This window comes from Dendrobium catenatum, unplaced genomic scaffold (assembly GCF_001605985.2).
Source record: "Dendrobium catenatum unplaced genomic scaffold, ASM160598v2 fragScaff_scaffold_243, whole genome shotgun sequence".
Taxonomy (NCBI): domain Eukaryota; kingdom Viridiplantae; phylum Streptophyta; class Magnoliopsida; order Asparagales; family Orchidaceae; genus Dendrobium; species Dendrobium catenatum.
The window spans coordinates 1872426-1889067 of NW_021318705.1; the positions used below are offsets into that span (position 1 = coordinate 1872426).

At 37.6% G+C, this 16642-nt stretch overlaps 1 protein-coding gene across 1 annotated transcript in view; it reads left to right on the forward strand.

Moving 5' to 3' along the window:
• The window catches only part of LOC110102096 (peptidyl-prolyl cis-trans isomerase CYP21-1), a 37300-nt gene extending 21178 nt beyond the window's left edge, over positions 1–16122 (forward strand). The window contains exons 4-7 of the mRNA XM_020830271.2: positions 8377–8400; positions 8565–8747; positions 15214–15289; positions 15648–16122. Coding sequence (XP_020685930.1) covers positions 8377–8400; positions 8565–8747; positions 15214–15289; positions 15648–15810 — 446 coding nt within the window. The 3' untranslated portion in view covers positions 15811–16122. The remainder of the gene's footprint in view (positions 1–8376; positions 8401–8564; positions 8748–15213; positions 15290–15647) is intronic.
• Positions 16123–16642: the final 520 nt, after the last annotated feature.

The window sequence follows — 16642 nt, forward strand, 5'->3', positions numbered from 1 at the left end:
CAATATCATGTAACATGTAGGCCTTTTAGAGAAACCTTAACCTAAATTAATGAAGAATTATAATGGACTGTTGCAATTTAAAGAACATGATATCATCACTATCTAATTAGCCTCACCTGAACTATTTAGCAAAAGATAATCATAGTGGATCAGTTATAATCAATTATTTTAATTGCTCAGGTCGAGGCACTTCAAATCAAGATTTAAAATTGCGTAAATAAGCCTTGAGGCGTTTTTCGTCCGTGAGGCGAGGCGTAAGCCTCATGGATGAAGAATTGCGTAAATGAGAATTTAAGGATTTTAGCAGGTAAATAATAGTAAAATTCTATCGTACAATAAAAAACATCTAAATGACAAGTGAAATTAGTGGAAAGTAAGAAACTAGATGCAATAAAATCATGTCCAAAAGTACAGAATCACAAAATATAAGTCTATCAAAACTCCCAAAGTACAAATAAGAAAGAACATATTAAATCAAATCATGTCTCATCACTAAATGGATCTTCAAGGGAATCTTCTTCTCCAATTGTATCTATGAATGTCATATCTTCATCATCTTCAATGTTACTCATTTTTCTCTTACATGTTCAATAAGAATGATTATTGTTATGTTAATTGCCCACTTGATATATATATATAAGAAGTTGTGGAATATCTTTAGTTGTTTGTTGTGCTGCAGAATTAGTGGATGTGTGTGGTGTGGTACTAGTGGATATGCTCACTTGATCTACTTCGCCCCTCAAGACGTCCACACTTAGATCCTCTAGTTGCAGGTCTGATAATGAAAAATCTGTCTCATCATCCATGAACCACTTATTATCAGATGCCACATCATCACACATCAATGGATCCTCATCATCCTTCAACCCCTTGTTCCTCAACCTTCTATCTCTCAACCTCTTGTTGTACATAATATACACAAGGGAGTTTATTTTGAGTGTTGAAAGTTGATTTATTCTCTTCGTTTGCACTTGACTATATGTACTCCAGTTTCGCTCACACCTAGAGGAAGAACATGTGAGGCCCAAAACTCTAACAACAAAACTTTGTAACTCAGGGGTGGAATTACCAAATTGGATTCACCATTCAACTATTTTCAAGAAGAAAAAAGATAACCAGAAGATATTAAAATGTTATTGCATATATAGATACTTTGCAAAAATATGTATATCTGGATATCGTTTAGCAATAGTAGATTTTGCTGCTTGCAAACCAAAAAATTCCTCCCTATTCCGAAATAGAACAAGTTCTAAATCTGCTAGCTCCCTGACATTCTGGTCTGGTATTAGTCATTCCATGCAATGATACAAGTCAAGCTTCACCTCCGGATTTGAGGATTTCCTCTCTAAATATTGAAATTGAGGATTGAAATAATATGCCGCTGCATATAGATGACGTTGTAACTGGACCTCCCACCGAACATCAATAATATCCCAAATCTCTTTATAACTTGCCTCCTCTCCTCCCAAGTTATGTGCAATCAACTCCTTTGCCTCATCCATAGCATTATAAATAAAACCCATGGCTGGTTTCTTCTTGGCATCTATTAAACGTAGAACTTGTACCAAGGGTCTCTTGCTTAATATGGCATAGGTCACACTAGTCCAAAATTTATCATTTAGAATTAGCCTTCATATTTCTTTCCCCTCAGGTTTCTTTCCCCATGCAGAATTAAGCCATTGTTCGATGTAAACATTGCTTTAAGAGGTTGTCTCACATCCAGCAGGCTCTGCAGTGTCAAATAAGATGTGGCAAACCTGTTGAATAAACTTGCATTAGGAATTGAAAATGATTTGCAGCGCACAAATGTAATAACAAACCTAGTGGTTGCAGGGTGAATGATTTTCTTCTTTGAAAACTTTCTCATTAAGGCTAAGACCCATGAGTGGTTGTAATTGAACTTTATGATCTTCTTCGCCCTAGAAAGAGCGCTTTTGTGTTGAGGTAAATCACCAAGTTCCTCCAATATGAGATCGATACAGTGTGTTGTGCAGTACAGGTGTTTCCTCTTCTCCTTCAACATCTGACCAGCTTCTTTGTATGCACTGGCATTGTCAGTCACCACAAGAACAATCAATTGCTCCCTAATCTCCTCAACAACCCCATCTAGTAAATTGAAAATGAATTTATCATTTTTAACCTCATCCGAAGCTTCAACTGATCGTAAAAACACTGTGCCGTAGGGATTGTTGACAAGGATATTAATTAAGCTCCTGCTCTTCATGTCAGACCATCCATCTGACATAATGGTAGCACCAGTCTCACTCCATATCCGTTTAATCTCATCAATGCTCTGCTCTGTGTTTTGCAGCTCCTCCTTCAAAATCAATGTTCGCAACTCGTACATGGAAGGTGCCTTCAACCCTCTCCCATACAACCCTACATACCGAAGCATATTGAAGTATGCCGGCGATGTCACAACATTAAATGGTATGATATTCTAAAAAAAAAAAAAAATCTGCCAATATCCATGCAAACTTGCTGTCGACCCTCTCTGGTACCAACCGCAGGCATCATCTGTGCTTGTCCTCTATCCTCTCCTGGATTAGTCATATACTGGTCCATAGGACCCCGTGCACCTCTATTATGTATAGTGGAGGAAGAGCCCTTTCCACTCTCGCTCCCGAAGTAAGCACCATGTTCGACCCTTTCATCAAATTGCTCATGTTGTTAATGTTTGATCGTGTTACTCTTTTTCATATAAGTTGTAATTTCCTCCACCTTATCCGGAACATTCGCACAAGATGCTACATTCTTATATGAACGGGATAAGTGTTCCTTCATGCGAGTTACTCCTCCCTTCACCACCTTATCACAAAAATTATATTTTAAATACACGTCTTCTCGCCACCTCTTACATCAACTTGCACACTATATTTCCAAGAAGGGTCACGCCGCAATGACTTATTTGTCTTTTTTTTTGCCCCTAACCATGTTTCCTAAAGCACAAATGCAAAATAAAACACAAAAACATAAAATAATAAGCATGAATATGAAATAATAATGTCCAAGAGACAATAATTCACATTTAAAGTTCTCACCCCTTCCTCCTCTCCTATAGAGTCCAATGTCTCCCAATCAATGCATGCACTCATGAAAGAAGCATACTAACACTAACAACTATTACTAAAGATGATGAATACAATAATATGCCGAGCTGCCGGAGGTTCAAGGGGTCGCTCACGGAACAAATTTTATTTATAAGAGTAATTTTGAAGTTCTGCTTATTTTTAAAGTTCGTAAGTTCTTTGTATGGAAAGATACTTAGCGGTACCGAGCATGTATCTAGTGGTACCGAGCATGTACATAGCGGTACCGAGAACTATAACCCTAGCTTTCCTATAAGTTCAAAAATCAAACCCTAAACTTAAAAAAAAACCTAAGAGAACTGATGTAGAGGGGCGGCCTGAAACAAAGGACTCACCGACGAGAGGCGGCGCCGGGGGTAGAGGAGGCGGAAACGTGCGGGAGAGCCGGATCGGGCATCTGCGTGCTTCCTGCACGGCTTCGGTTGACGTCTTCGATTGGGTAAGTGGGTCTTTGGTCGGGTAAGTGGGTATATGGAAGAATTTAAGAGGTTTTTTAAGTAAGTGGGCCCCCATATTAGAGGCGTACGCCTCAAAGAAAATTGCGCAATAATGCTTAGTGAGGCCCGCCTCACTCCACCTAAGGCGTACGCCTCATGATGCCTAAGAATTGCCTAGGCTTTGAGGCTATTTTGGAGCAAATTGCGCAAAGGCGCGCCTTGAATTGTGCAATTTTAAACTTTGCTTCAAATGCTTCATAAATAGGAGAAAAGCGCTGATCTATTATTTTGTATTGTTAGTTCAAACTAGAAGCCATAGTTAGAAGTTAAGTTATACTTGGAGCCTAATGCATGTTTAGTTTGCGATAAAGACTCTGTGAAAGTAGCCTACTGTATGGTTAGTTTGCAATGAAGAAAATGTGAAAGTGGTGTTATTATTTTTCTAGATTGCTCATTTGGGATTTGAACATGATAGGCATGTATCAGACAAAAATAATGCTAAAATTTATTGTTAACGTTTGGGAAAATTTTTATATTACTAATGGAACAGCAAGAAGTTTTTTTTTAAGGTGAATACCGCCAATCAAGTATAATGTTTTTACTACATATTCTTACATTGAGACTTTAAAATGCTAGCTGCTGTTATATCATATCCACGCTAAACTCAATCCACGGAGCAGATTAATAAAAGAAAAGGAGGAATAGAATTATAGGTATAAAGAGGTTGAGAAGAAGGGAAGAGAAATAAGCAGAGGAAAATAAAAGAGATACGTTAAACAAGGAAGTAGCAATTACTAGTTGACTAGTAAACCAAAATATTTTAATTCATCAATATATAATCCCTAATACAAGGCTAGTGCTAGGGGTGTCAATATTGGACCCGACTCTAAAATCCGACCCGAACCCGATCCAAAAATTTCGGGTTCGGGTCAACCCGAACCGGGTCGGGTTGGGTTGTTAGGGATTTCGACCCGTTTGCAAAATCGGGTCGGGTTCGGGTTGACCCGGAAACCCGAAATCAACCCGGTTTGACCCGTTTTTAATTAACTTAGGAGGGTTTTAATGGATTTTTATGAAATAAGTAAATGCTATTTCAAAAACTTATAAACATTATTGCCCAAATTAAATTAATCTTGATTTATTTTAAATTAATTGAAGTAAATCTTACCTTAATTTGATTTAGATTTAAATAAATTGAATTAAATAAAAAAAATTTAATAAAATATATCTGAATCGGGTCAGGTTCGGTTTGACCCGGACCCGAAGCTGGTCGGGTTCGGGTTCGGAAAACCGACCCGTTTGCAAAAACGGGTCGGGTTGAATAGTGTCGGGTCAATTTCAGGTTGGACCTGAACCCGACCCTTGACCCAGTTTTGACAGCCCTAGCTAGTGCTCTTTTTATGAACTCAACACTCAATTGCTTAACTAAAATATGATATGACTTGAAATAGTGTCCATATATTATAGCAGAGAATATATTTGAAATATGCAAAAATTTAGGATATTTATTCAATAATTATGTTGCATCAATTTTCTAGGGTTGCAAAGAACTCTATTGTAGATAGTTACAATTTTTTTTTTTGGAGAAAACATTAACGTCCTTCAATTGAAATGTAGAATTAGAAAAACTATCTCACAGAAAAATAGACGATGGGGATTACTATCACCACCATCCACAATATCATTAGAAGACTTGTTGATTCTTGAGAACATTACTACATCTTTAAAAGAACATATTGGAAGCTTTAAGGTCTACACGCACAATGCTAAATTGACTTGGATCTAATTTAAGTGCGTGTGGAGTGAATTTGATTTTTTTTTGTTTCATATTTTTCAATGTGGTCTATGATTGCGTTGGTTATTTGTAGGTTTGTTGATTGCAATTTGCATGCGACCATACAAAATGATGGGTTAATGAATTAGCAAAGTTTGTATGCAAACAAACATTTAAGGATGTGATGAATAATACATGTAATAGATGAAACTTAATTGGGATGAAGGAGGATATTATGGAGTTAGCAATGGGAAATGATGAACTGGTTTGATGGAGTAAACGGGGATGTGTGGATGAGCAATTGTCCAATGGGTGGGTTAGCGATGGGTGATTTTAGGTTACATGCGTCAAAGATGCAAAGTATGAAGCCGTTGATCTAGATGCGGGAGATGATGCATGATGATGCTATGAAAAATATGTAATTGTAGTTATGATGTGGCTTAATGGCTAGGGCATATGTGATTTCAGACAACAAGGTTTGGGTGTGTAAGAGCTGTAAGTAGCAAGTGGATGAGTGCCAAGGGAGATGCAGGATGGCTACTTTATTTAGCAAGGGGTTGGGTATGACTTGATGGCAAGCAAACAAGATATGTGATCCAAAATAGAAGAGGGTCGTGTGATTGCATGCGGCAAATGGGATGGGATGCAGAGTTTGGAGTAATTGTGGAATTATAAGTGATTGCAGTTTGCAACGTTGTAGTAGTAGGCTCTAGGTTTCTCTCTGATAAATTAATGAAGGAAAAGAGGAGGGGGGATAGAGATATAGATAAAGAGAGATTGGGGAGGTGAAGAGAAAATAGTGAAGCAATAGAGAAGAGATGTGGGAGAGATGTAAGGAGCCATAATTGAGAGGCAATAAACCAAAATATTATAATTTATCAAAACATGATAACTAATTCTAGACTAACACTTCTTTTATAGACTCATAACTCAATTATTTTCCTAAAATACGATCCGACTCTAAAGAAGGAACCCATGCCATTATAAATAAGAAAACATAGCCAATACATTAAAATTTAGGACATTTTTTTTAATAATTATGTTGCATCATGGGTGGGGGGTTGAAATGACATCGTTTCTGTTTATTCATTTCTTATAGGGTGTCTAACTATGTTGGCATGCTAGGTACTTCGTTTTATGATAGGAGTAATTGCTATGCGTAATCATATTGAAGCATGAAAATAGAAATTATATTAATAGCCTTGTTTATTTACCTGGCCTGAAATATCAATGTAGATAAAAGTAGGACTATATTGAGTAATAAATACTTTTGTTCAACTAATTTCATAACTATTTATGAATTTTCCACATATCTGCTTTTTGATGTTGTTCTTTCTGAAACTATAAATCTTTGGATTGCTCCTTTTCATTTGAATTCAAATGTTGACTTTCCAATATGGATGTTTTCCCTCTATTGTTCGTTATTCAGTTAATTTTTTTTTAATTCTTTCCTAATGCATGAATCTATTCTTACATCTTTTTATTGGATCTCTAAGGCCTTAGTCTGCTTGAAAGTAGTTTTCTTTGGATGGATTATTTTTTGGGAAAGATCCCTTAAAATTCATTTTCACATTTGAGCCTTAAGATTTCTTCTACTTTTTTCATATGCAATTCTCTTCCGGAGATGATTCACATATGCTTTCGATTGTAGCTTCTTATATGACATTTGTTGGATACTTCTCTCTTAGAGGTTTCTGTACTACCTTATCTCTCGATTCTTTTTTCAATCTTTGTAGTGAGAACTTTATTAAAGATATTGATGAAGAAATTTAGGATATCTTCCTACTCTCGGTTCTTTTGGAGTATTGAGAGTGAATGCAACAAAATATGTTTTACAAATACTGCTAAGGATGATAGATCAGTCTGGTTCATTACATTATCTCAAGCATATTCTTGGATGGATCCTAGTCATGGACACTAGGCACATCTTGTTTTAAGAGAATAGGAGGGCCTTAAATCTTCCTAAAAATATTTTTAGAGCTATTGCTTGATTTTTCTTTTTTGTAGTGTGATGCGGGCCGCCGCCGACCGGCAGAGGGAGGGTCGGCGACCTCGGAGCGCTCGGAAGCGGCCGGGAAGGAGGGCCGCGTCGGCCGATCCGCCGAAGGATCGCGCGGAGGGACGCGGGCGCGGAGCGTGACGCAGAGCGGAGCGGGGCCTTCGGCGGAGCGGGGGCTTCGGCTTGAGCGGAACCGGTCCGTTTCTGGACCGGTTTGGCTCGGGTCTGGCCTGAGCTGGGCGGTTCAGCTTGAGCAGCCCACTAGTGGGTTTGGTTTGGTCCTTTGCTTGCTATAAGTAGGGATTAAGGGGGGATTTCTAGGGTTATGCAAGATTTGAGTTTTCTCTTAGCCTCCTTAGTTTTTCTCTTGTTTTTTTAGGGTTTGTAGTGGGAGACCTTGTCCTTCTCGAAGTGGACAAATTGTATCTTGTTTCTCTTGGATTTTGAATGCAAATGTTCTTATTCTTCCTCTCATCCCTCTTGTGTTGATTTTTTTCTTGGATTTGGAGGAGAAATTTCATCTTGAAGGAAAATTAGGGCAAACCCTAATTTGTGAAACCTAAGGCGTATCATAGTGTTGCTGTCCTTCGGTTTCTTTTTTATTCTATAACTTTGTTTTTCAATTAATGAGAAGCCGCAACATTCCAGTTAATAACCAGGAGTTGGGAAGTTTAATCTCCACTCTTTTGATAGTTTTTTCCTTTCAGGTCCTTATTCCGTTTCTATCATAAATTTCCTTTGGCATTAAACTCACACAATTTAAATTGCCTAAAGTCAGACATTTTCTATACTTTTCCATTGCATCCTGCTTTTTCTCGAGTGCTAACTTTTAGTATTTGTATTTTGTTAATTTTCTTTATGATTGCTGACTTTTCTATTTTAACTATACTCAAGACATTTTTGAAATATGAAATGCACCTTAATAATTCTTACTTCTAGCACACCCACTTTAACTCTTATTTGATGTGATATCATGTCTTTTTTTCTTCATTTTTACGTGCTTAATGTGAATATAAGTCCTTTCACTATTTATTGTTTTAGTATGTTTACTAATGCTTATCTTTTTTTGGTTTGTAGAAAACTTCAGATCACTTTGTACAGGTATCGGGATGAATAAGCTTTCATATTTCCCCCTTTTTCTTCTGATATTTAGTTTTTTTATGAATACTTACTCTTCCTTGGAGCGCAATTAGGTTATTATTCCAAGAGGCTTTTAGAATATCTTTACTTAATAGAGATGCATGAAATTCCATTCCCTTCTTCAGGTGAGAAGGGCAGGGGGGGCCATGGAAAGGCTCTTCATTACAAGGGAACACCTTTTCATCGCATAGTTTCTGGTTTTGTGATTCAAGGTGGCGATATCACTTACGGTGATGGTAGAGGCAGTGAATCCATATATGGTGGCACTTTTCCTGATGAGAATTTCATCATAAAGCACTCTCATGCAGGTCTGGATCTGTATGATTTTTTTTTTCTGTCTTCAGCTGCACTAGCCTTAACTAAAATATCCTCTCTTAAAGGTGCAATTCATACAAAGTAAATTAAATTAAAAAAAGATTAACGTTCTTGTTTTTAGATGCATTTTTCACTTTTATAGGTGAATAATCATTATTTCTTCAGGCTTCATTACTATGTATTCTTACCAATATTTAGCTCCATATTCCTTTCATATTGTTAAGTTTAAAAAGCTTCTTCATGCACTCATAATTTCTATGATGTCAATCCGCTGGACTTATTGACATTTCATGACATAAAGATCGGAATTTTTTTTTTTACTTTATTTTCATAATAAAATTTATTATCCTTTTATCAATGATATATATCAAAACTTGCACAATATCAATCCGCTTCAGTATTTTATTTCTTTAAAGGGCTAAACACAAACCAAATCCATTCCTTTGTAAACTGTGGCACATTTCCTTCTGAATAATGTACTTCTCTTATATGGATGCTTGTTGACGGAAAATATAGAGAATAAATTTGTTATGGATATTTTTTCCAACATAAGGAGATTTATACAAGAACCTCATCTACCACTTAATAACATAAAATGCCTCTGATACGCTAGGGGGCCCATCTTGTGGGGCCCAGGGGAGTTAATATTCGCTACGTAAGGAGGAGAAATTAGGAGAGATATAATTAATAAAGTTTATTTAGGAAAAGATGACTGATTTGAATTTAGATTGGCGAGGAAATTAGGAAAGGTTCATTTAAGGAAAAATGCTGATTTGAATTCAAATTCGGGAGGGAATTAGGAATGTTTTATTTGGGGAAGATGTCTGATTTGAATTGAGATTTGGGAGGAAATTAGAAAGATTTTTTTAAGAGAAAAGGCTGATTTGAATTCAGATTTGGGAGAAAAATATATTGGTTTATTTAAGGATAATTATGTTATTTTATTTTCATTATGTGATTTATGTTTGCTGTAATTTTCTTAGGAGTTGTTCCTAGCGGCGTCTAGGATTTGTGGGAGAGCTGATCTACCTCTCGAATAGTTATCACTTGTATCTTTCTTTCTTATTGAAGAGATAATAAAAAAAAAGTCTTTATCTTCATATTCCTGCACTTTCTACTTGTTTCTTTCGTTATTTTTACTTCCAAGACATAACAAATTGGTATCAGACCAAAGTTTTGGAGAGATGACAGGAAAGAAGGTGGATGCGTTGGAAGGCAAAGTGGAGCAAATCAAATCCAGGATGGAGGAAAAGTTCTCAACCATGGAAGGAAGGTTTTCAATCGTGGAAGGAAGGTTTACTATTATGGAGAGCTGATTGGGAGGGATGGAGGAAAAGATGAGGAAGCTCATTGGGATGCAATCAAAACTTCAACAACGATTTCGATTACTAACCCTAATCAAGATTTAATCGAGATTCCCTTGGCCAAATCTAAGGGAAAGTAGATTGGATGAGAGAAGTTTGATGAGGAGAATTTCTTTTATCAAGAGCCAACTCTATTTTTTTTTCTTTTTTTGTTAACCTCTGTGCAAAGAACAAAAAAAAGGAAGACACCGTAAATCTTGCATACATACCTCAAGACCATCGGGTCCATGAATCCTGCCGAGGTTACGCTGATTCGGCACCGTTCGCCATCGCTTCCCAAGAATTTTGCGATCCTACAACGCCTCGATCCCGCTCCCGTAAGCGTCGTTAAATACCGAAGCAAATAAGACCTTCGGTTGCTGCTCTCTTCGACTCTACACGATCGCAAACTCCTTCCTCCCGAAATCCACGAGCTCTTCTCCCGTGACTCTCCCAGGCGATCGCATCTCCCTCGTCTCCGACCACAAACCCGTAAGGCCTCTGCATCCCGCGACTCTCCTTCTCCAATCAATCTCCACTTTCGATCCTCTCATCCCCACGACTTTCCTACCCGTAGGATCGAAAGTCACTGCATTTTCGATCTCAAGCTCCAGCCGACCTCTCTGCCTCTTGTTTCTTTCGGTCCAGCCACAAGCAGAGAGAGAGAGAGAGAGAGAGAGAGAGAGAGAGAGAGAGAGGAGAGCTAACCCGACCTTGCTCTTCTTCCAGCCTTGCCCGCGCCTCTTCCGACCTACCTTCTCCGATCCCATAGCCGCCTCCTGCCCGAGCTTAGGTGAAGGATATATATATAATATTAATTATGATTATTTAAATTTGATTATAATTAATTACTTTAAAATCTTAATTAATTATCATTAATTATAATTAATTAATGTAAAAATAATAATAATAAAAGTGATTCTTTTATTGTGACTTGCAACGGGCCGTCAAACCCCCTACAATGCTAGCAACGAGCCAGCAAACCCCCTACGCGCTCAAGTAGCGTTGTAGGGAGGGAAACCGGTGAGGCGCTTGCGGCGAAGGAGATAAAAAATTATGTTTTTTTTATATAAGTACCTCCGAACGCCCACGTGGTGCAGAGGGGAAATCTATGCTTATCTTTAACATGTGTTTTCTTCTTATAATAATAATAAAAAAAAAAAATCCTTAAACGCTCACGTAGCGGGCGGGGATAAAATATATATATGCGACCGTGGTGTCATTTTTGACACTTACCTGAAGCGCTCACGTAGCATCGAGGGGAAGGTTACCTCTTGGTTTTTTCCCCTAAACAGGGAGACGCCGGGAGGCTACCGAAATTTGGATCGAAAATCCAAGGACTTTAAAAATATTGAATCTTATTTGGACACTCATTTGGATATCATTTGAACTAAGTTCAAACTTGAATAATTAAATGGTTTAAGCAAGAACTTGTGTAAGACTTGAGTTGGACTCAAGTTGGACTAAAACCTGGATTCAATTGAACTCAAATTTGAAATCAAATGAACAAACTTGGACTTGATTTGAATCAAGCACAGTGAACTTGAGTTTGGACTTGAACTTTGCAAAACAGCAGGGGACTCGACGAGCGGAAGAGGCTCATATTGAGCCTGAACATGTTTTGGACTTAAACTTGTGTTTCAAACTCAAAAGGATGAATGAGCCTAAACTCACCTTGAAATTCATTCTAACTTGACATAAACAATAAAGTGCCTGAATTCAAATCAAACCATGAAAGGCTAAATGAACTTGAATATGAGCTCACCATTGGGATAAATAGAAGACTTGTGGATTCAAGTTCAAATGAGTATAAAGAAGCTTGAACTTGGACATGGACTCAAATGCCATCTTTGGTTAATAAGAATGTGTAATTTAAATTACAATAAGATACACAAGGCTACTTTAATGAATATTGTAATTCATATGTGAGACATTTCTCTCACAACTGATAATGCGAGATCCACGAATCAATTGATGTATAAGATATCATCCATTCATATGAATAGGAGACTTGTGTTGAAACACAATGTCAAACAATTGATGCAAAAGGTATGTTGAAATTGCCATCCACATATAAGTCCCTTGTAGACTAAAAGCTGTGTTTAAAGACAATGTAGGTCGTAGTATCATTCACTCACAAATGATTGTAAATGTTCATGCAAAATTGATTGGCTTGAACAAATCTACAAGAAGCATGCAACAAGTGTTGGGGTATTTATACAGTCCACTATAACAAAGGGAAGAACAAATGCTTCTACCACCTACAAGAGATTATGACTCACAAAAGTGGATGTAGTAATATCTTGTGGTTCAAATGTAAGTGAGAACTATGAATCTATTACAAACAGATACATTGAACTCAACAAGCAAAGAAAATCAGAGGGAAGGTATAGTTTGGTTGCAAATGAATTATACAAAATCCCTGGCAGTTAAATTTCCTACCAATGATGATAGTTGGTATGCAAATTTATGTTGATCATGCAAGCAAAGGCAGGTGGAATTCAACAAATGCAAATACTTATGAATTACTGTAGGAAGTTTGTTATACACCCAATATCCCGCCTACAAATATGGATGAAGAAGTACGACAAATGCAAACTCCTTCAAGTCGTTGTAGAAGATCCTTCACATACAAAATATAGAAGAACTGTGATAAATGCGAAGGCCCTTCTATAACATCAGAAGATCTGCAATCCATATAAATCCTCTACGAATACAAATGTATGTACAACATCCATCCATGGGTAGATGCATAAAGACTACAGTAAATACATTATCCTGTAGTCAACTTCAGTCTAAAGATGAATAGAACTACCTCTAGCAATAGTGGCTGTATTGTAAAGACCAAAATCACAGCAGAATGTATAAAGAATACAAGCTCCTACGAGCTTCTACAAAGGCAGGAGATTAGTTGGTACACTATGATCCACCTGCAGAAGGCAACGAGTAGTGTACGACAATCAACCTGTACGAAGCGGCGAACAACTATATTCAGAAGCTGCTACTTCGCGCCACCGGATCCGCGACGTTCTTGGAAGCGGACAGAAGGCGTTTCACGAATATTCCAAAATATCCTCGCACATGCACTGTAGTTTGTACACACTTAGGTACACTAAAAGAGGGTATACAATCAACACCCGCACGGGCCCCGGCGAGCGTGTTATTGGTACACAAGTGACGTTTAGGGATGTTGCGCGGGTTATTAAATTTGAACATGATCCTCCTAAGCAGGTAAAAAGGAGTAGACAGGGTTCAATTATGAAATGCCGCCAAACACCCGTATGGGCCCCGACGAACGTGTTATTGGTACACACGTGATGTCCAGGGATGCTACGCGGGTCAATAAGTGAATTCTTGTTCGAACCCGATCCTTATATACGGATCAATAGGAGTCGACAAGGTTCGAACTTTCAAACAAATACACGGTTGTGGAGACCGGAGTACTTATTTCAATGCATTCATATTAGGCCTTCAAGGCCTACAATCAAAAGAATTCACTAATAAAGTCTCAAAGCCTACGAAACCCGATCCTCTGTCGACATAGAGTCGACAAGGTTCAAGCTACAAAAGAGAAAATGTCCCCAAACACCCCGATGATGGCCGTGTTGAATGCAGATCTCAACCGGAGGGGTTCCCAAATATTTTCAAATGTCTCCCAAATGTTTAAAGTTCATTTCAAATATTTCAAAGCTCCACCCAAATGCCCACAATCCAAAACTCTACAAAATTCAAAAAACTCCAGAAAATCTCAAAATCCCAAAAATATTTAAAATTGAAATAAACTATCAATCGCTTAAAGCAAAATCCATCCACCCTCCGCAATAGTCTGCCGGGGTGGACAAATTCAATTTAACTTTAGCTCATAAAGAGCCAAATGCCTAGTAGAAAATATCACTAGGATCCATTCTCAAACAACCTCATGCTATTAAGGACATGGTATGTGTCCTCTAACCGGCGGTTTTGCCGCCAAATGGCACCGCATGATAAACGGTTATGACCCGGGGCCCTCTGAACTGAGTGGTTTTGTCGCCAAATGGCACCACGAAATACCGGTTATGGCCAGCGTCGTTACGTTCTTTATTGGCATCAAATCCTTGAGATATGAATCAATAGGATATGATTGACAGGGCACAAAGCCCTCGACTAGCCTTAATCGAAAGTTCTCTCTCGTGATCGGGAGGGGTAATTAACTATAGGGGCTTGCGCCTATAATAAATCAGAACTCAGATTATAAAGTCCTCGCAAAAATGAGGGCGAAATCTCTAGGTAGTGTCTTATCTACAAACTCATCTGCCTTTCAAAATTTACCCCGGAACTTATTCTGTTAAAACTCCCTCGCTGTATAAAAAGAAAAGCGGGCGGAGGCCGGGACCGAATTTTCGGAGCCCACAATTTTTTATCAAGAGCCACCTCTTTTTTTTTTCAAGAGCCACCTCTTAGGGCTCAGATAAGGTGCGAATCAGGTTTATGGATGAGGGGATAACAATGAGGGAATTTTGTGGTGGAGGTGGTAGGGTGACCAACCACTATTAGAGGCATTTCGGGCAAGGGAAGTGGATGATCGGAGAAAGAGGGGTACATGCCCTAGAAGCCTTCACTAAGATTTCTCATTGCATTTTCCTGTCTTCCTATTTCAAGGTTTTTTTTTCTTTGATAATTTGCAGTGCTGTTTTAGTACACATTGGTCAATCTTTTAGTTTCGGTGCAAATAAGCTGTGGTTCATTTCAGGTGCCATCTGGACTGCTTGCTACATTTCTATAAAAACTTCTTTAATAGAAGGAAACATGTGAAGGAATATTAAATTTATTTTTACATATAGCGAAAAATCGAAAATGAAGTATATTGCTATTATTGTTAATGTTTGTTCCATCAAATACTATTTTGATTAGATTGACTTTGGTTTACAGTTCCTACAATTTTGTAGAATAAGGTACTCAAATCAAACTAAAAGGAAAAATAAGAGAGAAAAAAAAAATCTGAAATTCAATTACCTGATGCATTTTTTTTTTCTAATTTTAATTTGTTTAAACTATCTACTTCGTCTCTTTGCAACTGCTACTACTCATCATGAAGTCTTGGGTTACTTGCTTGTTAAAATTAGCATCTTTCCTCCAGGTGTTGTATCCATGGTAAATTCTGGGCCTGATACCAATGGATCACAGTTTTTCATAACATCAGTGAAGGCTAGCTGGTATGTGCCACCTATCATACTAGAAGTTATTAAGTGCAGATTACATACCGTAGTTTTAGGGCTTCGTTTGGGATGGCTTTTTTACTGCTTCAAAAAACAGTAAAAAAGCCGTCCCAAACGAAGCCTAGGTGTGGAGTATTGGAGTAGACAGCTATGAACTTGCTGTGACTATACACCGAGTAATCAGTTAACACGTTGCATACACCAAAAGAATGGAATAAAAATTGTACTCAGTAGTGTTGTGAGTACACAAATTATTCACTTTTAGAGCAATGTATGGAATCTGCACCTAATAATCTTTCTTATCCTAGAACTTTCAGAAATCTGATGCACTAGCGTTTCTTTATTGTCTCTGTAGGTTGGATGGGGAGCATGTGGCATTTGGGAAGGTATTACAGGGAATGGACACAGTCTATGCCATAGAAGGTGGAGCAGGTACCTACAATGGTAAACCAAGGAAGAAGGTGATTATTGTTGACTCAGGTGAGATATCCAGGGAACGATGGGAAGAGGAGAGCTAGCTTAGGTTTGTTAATATTAAAATTATGATTTTATAATTTTCCAACAAGGTTACATAGAAAGCCCCAATATAATTTCCCATGCTCATTCTGTAAATGAATGAGAGATAGTGGCTGAGGTAGCTCTTGGCACCATAAGATCTTTAACCGTAATACCCAATCGTGAGAAGTTAGTTTAAATCATGAATGGCTTGGAATTTAGATGAATGGAACTTTTGGTTCTTAGAATTGTTAGCAACTTGATTAACACATAGGCTTGTGTTCTTTTTGTCATTCTTTAAATGACTAAACCTTTAGCTTGTAATTTTCCTTCAATTCTCTTGCTTATCCTTGCATTGGCATTTTTTTCTTAGGGTATATTTTGGGTTGGCTGTAATTACCTCTAAAATAAGTTGTGGAACTATTTTGGATATATATATATATATATATATATATATATATAATGCAAATTAATGTAATCCAGTAATAATGTTTGGCAATTTGGTGTAAGAAAACAGACATAACAAGTGAAAACTTCAAACCTAATATTTTCCACAAATTAATAGAGTTTAACAAGAACTTATTCTTGCAGAACATAGAGTGCATGCAAACACTGGTCCATGCCCTGCTTCTTGTGTCAAACAATCCCATGTGAGCCAATAATTGAGAGTGCAATTTACATTAGCAAGCAAGTGTCATAGCAATAACCTTACTGGGTATGAAAGATCATCTCGAAAGCTCAACAATATAGAGCTTCCATTGCTTCTTTTAAAAAGTTTCTTGCGTTGGATTCAATGTTGTTTGGAAGTCACACTAAGACTATTGTAGATTTTGATTGAGTCCAAAGAAAGGGATA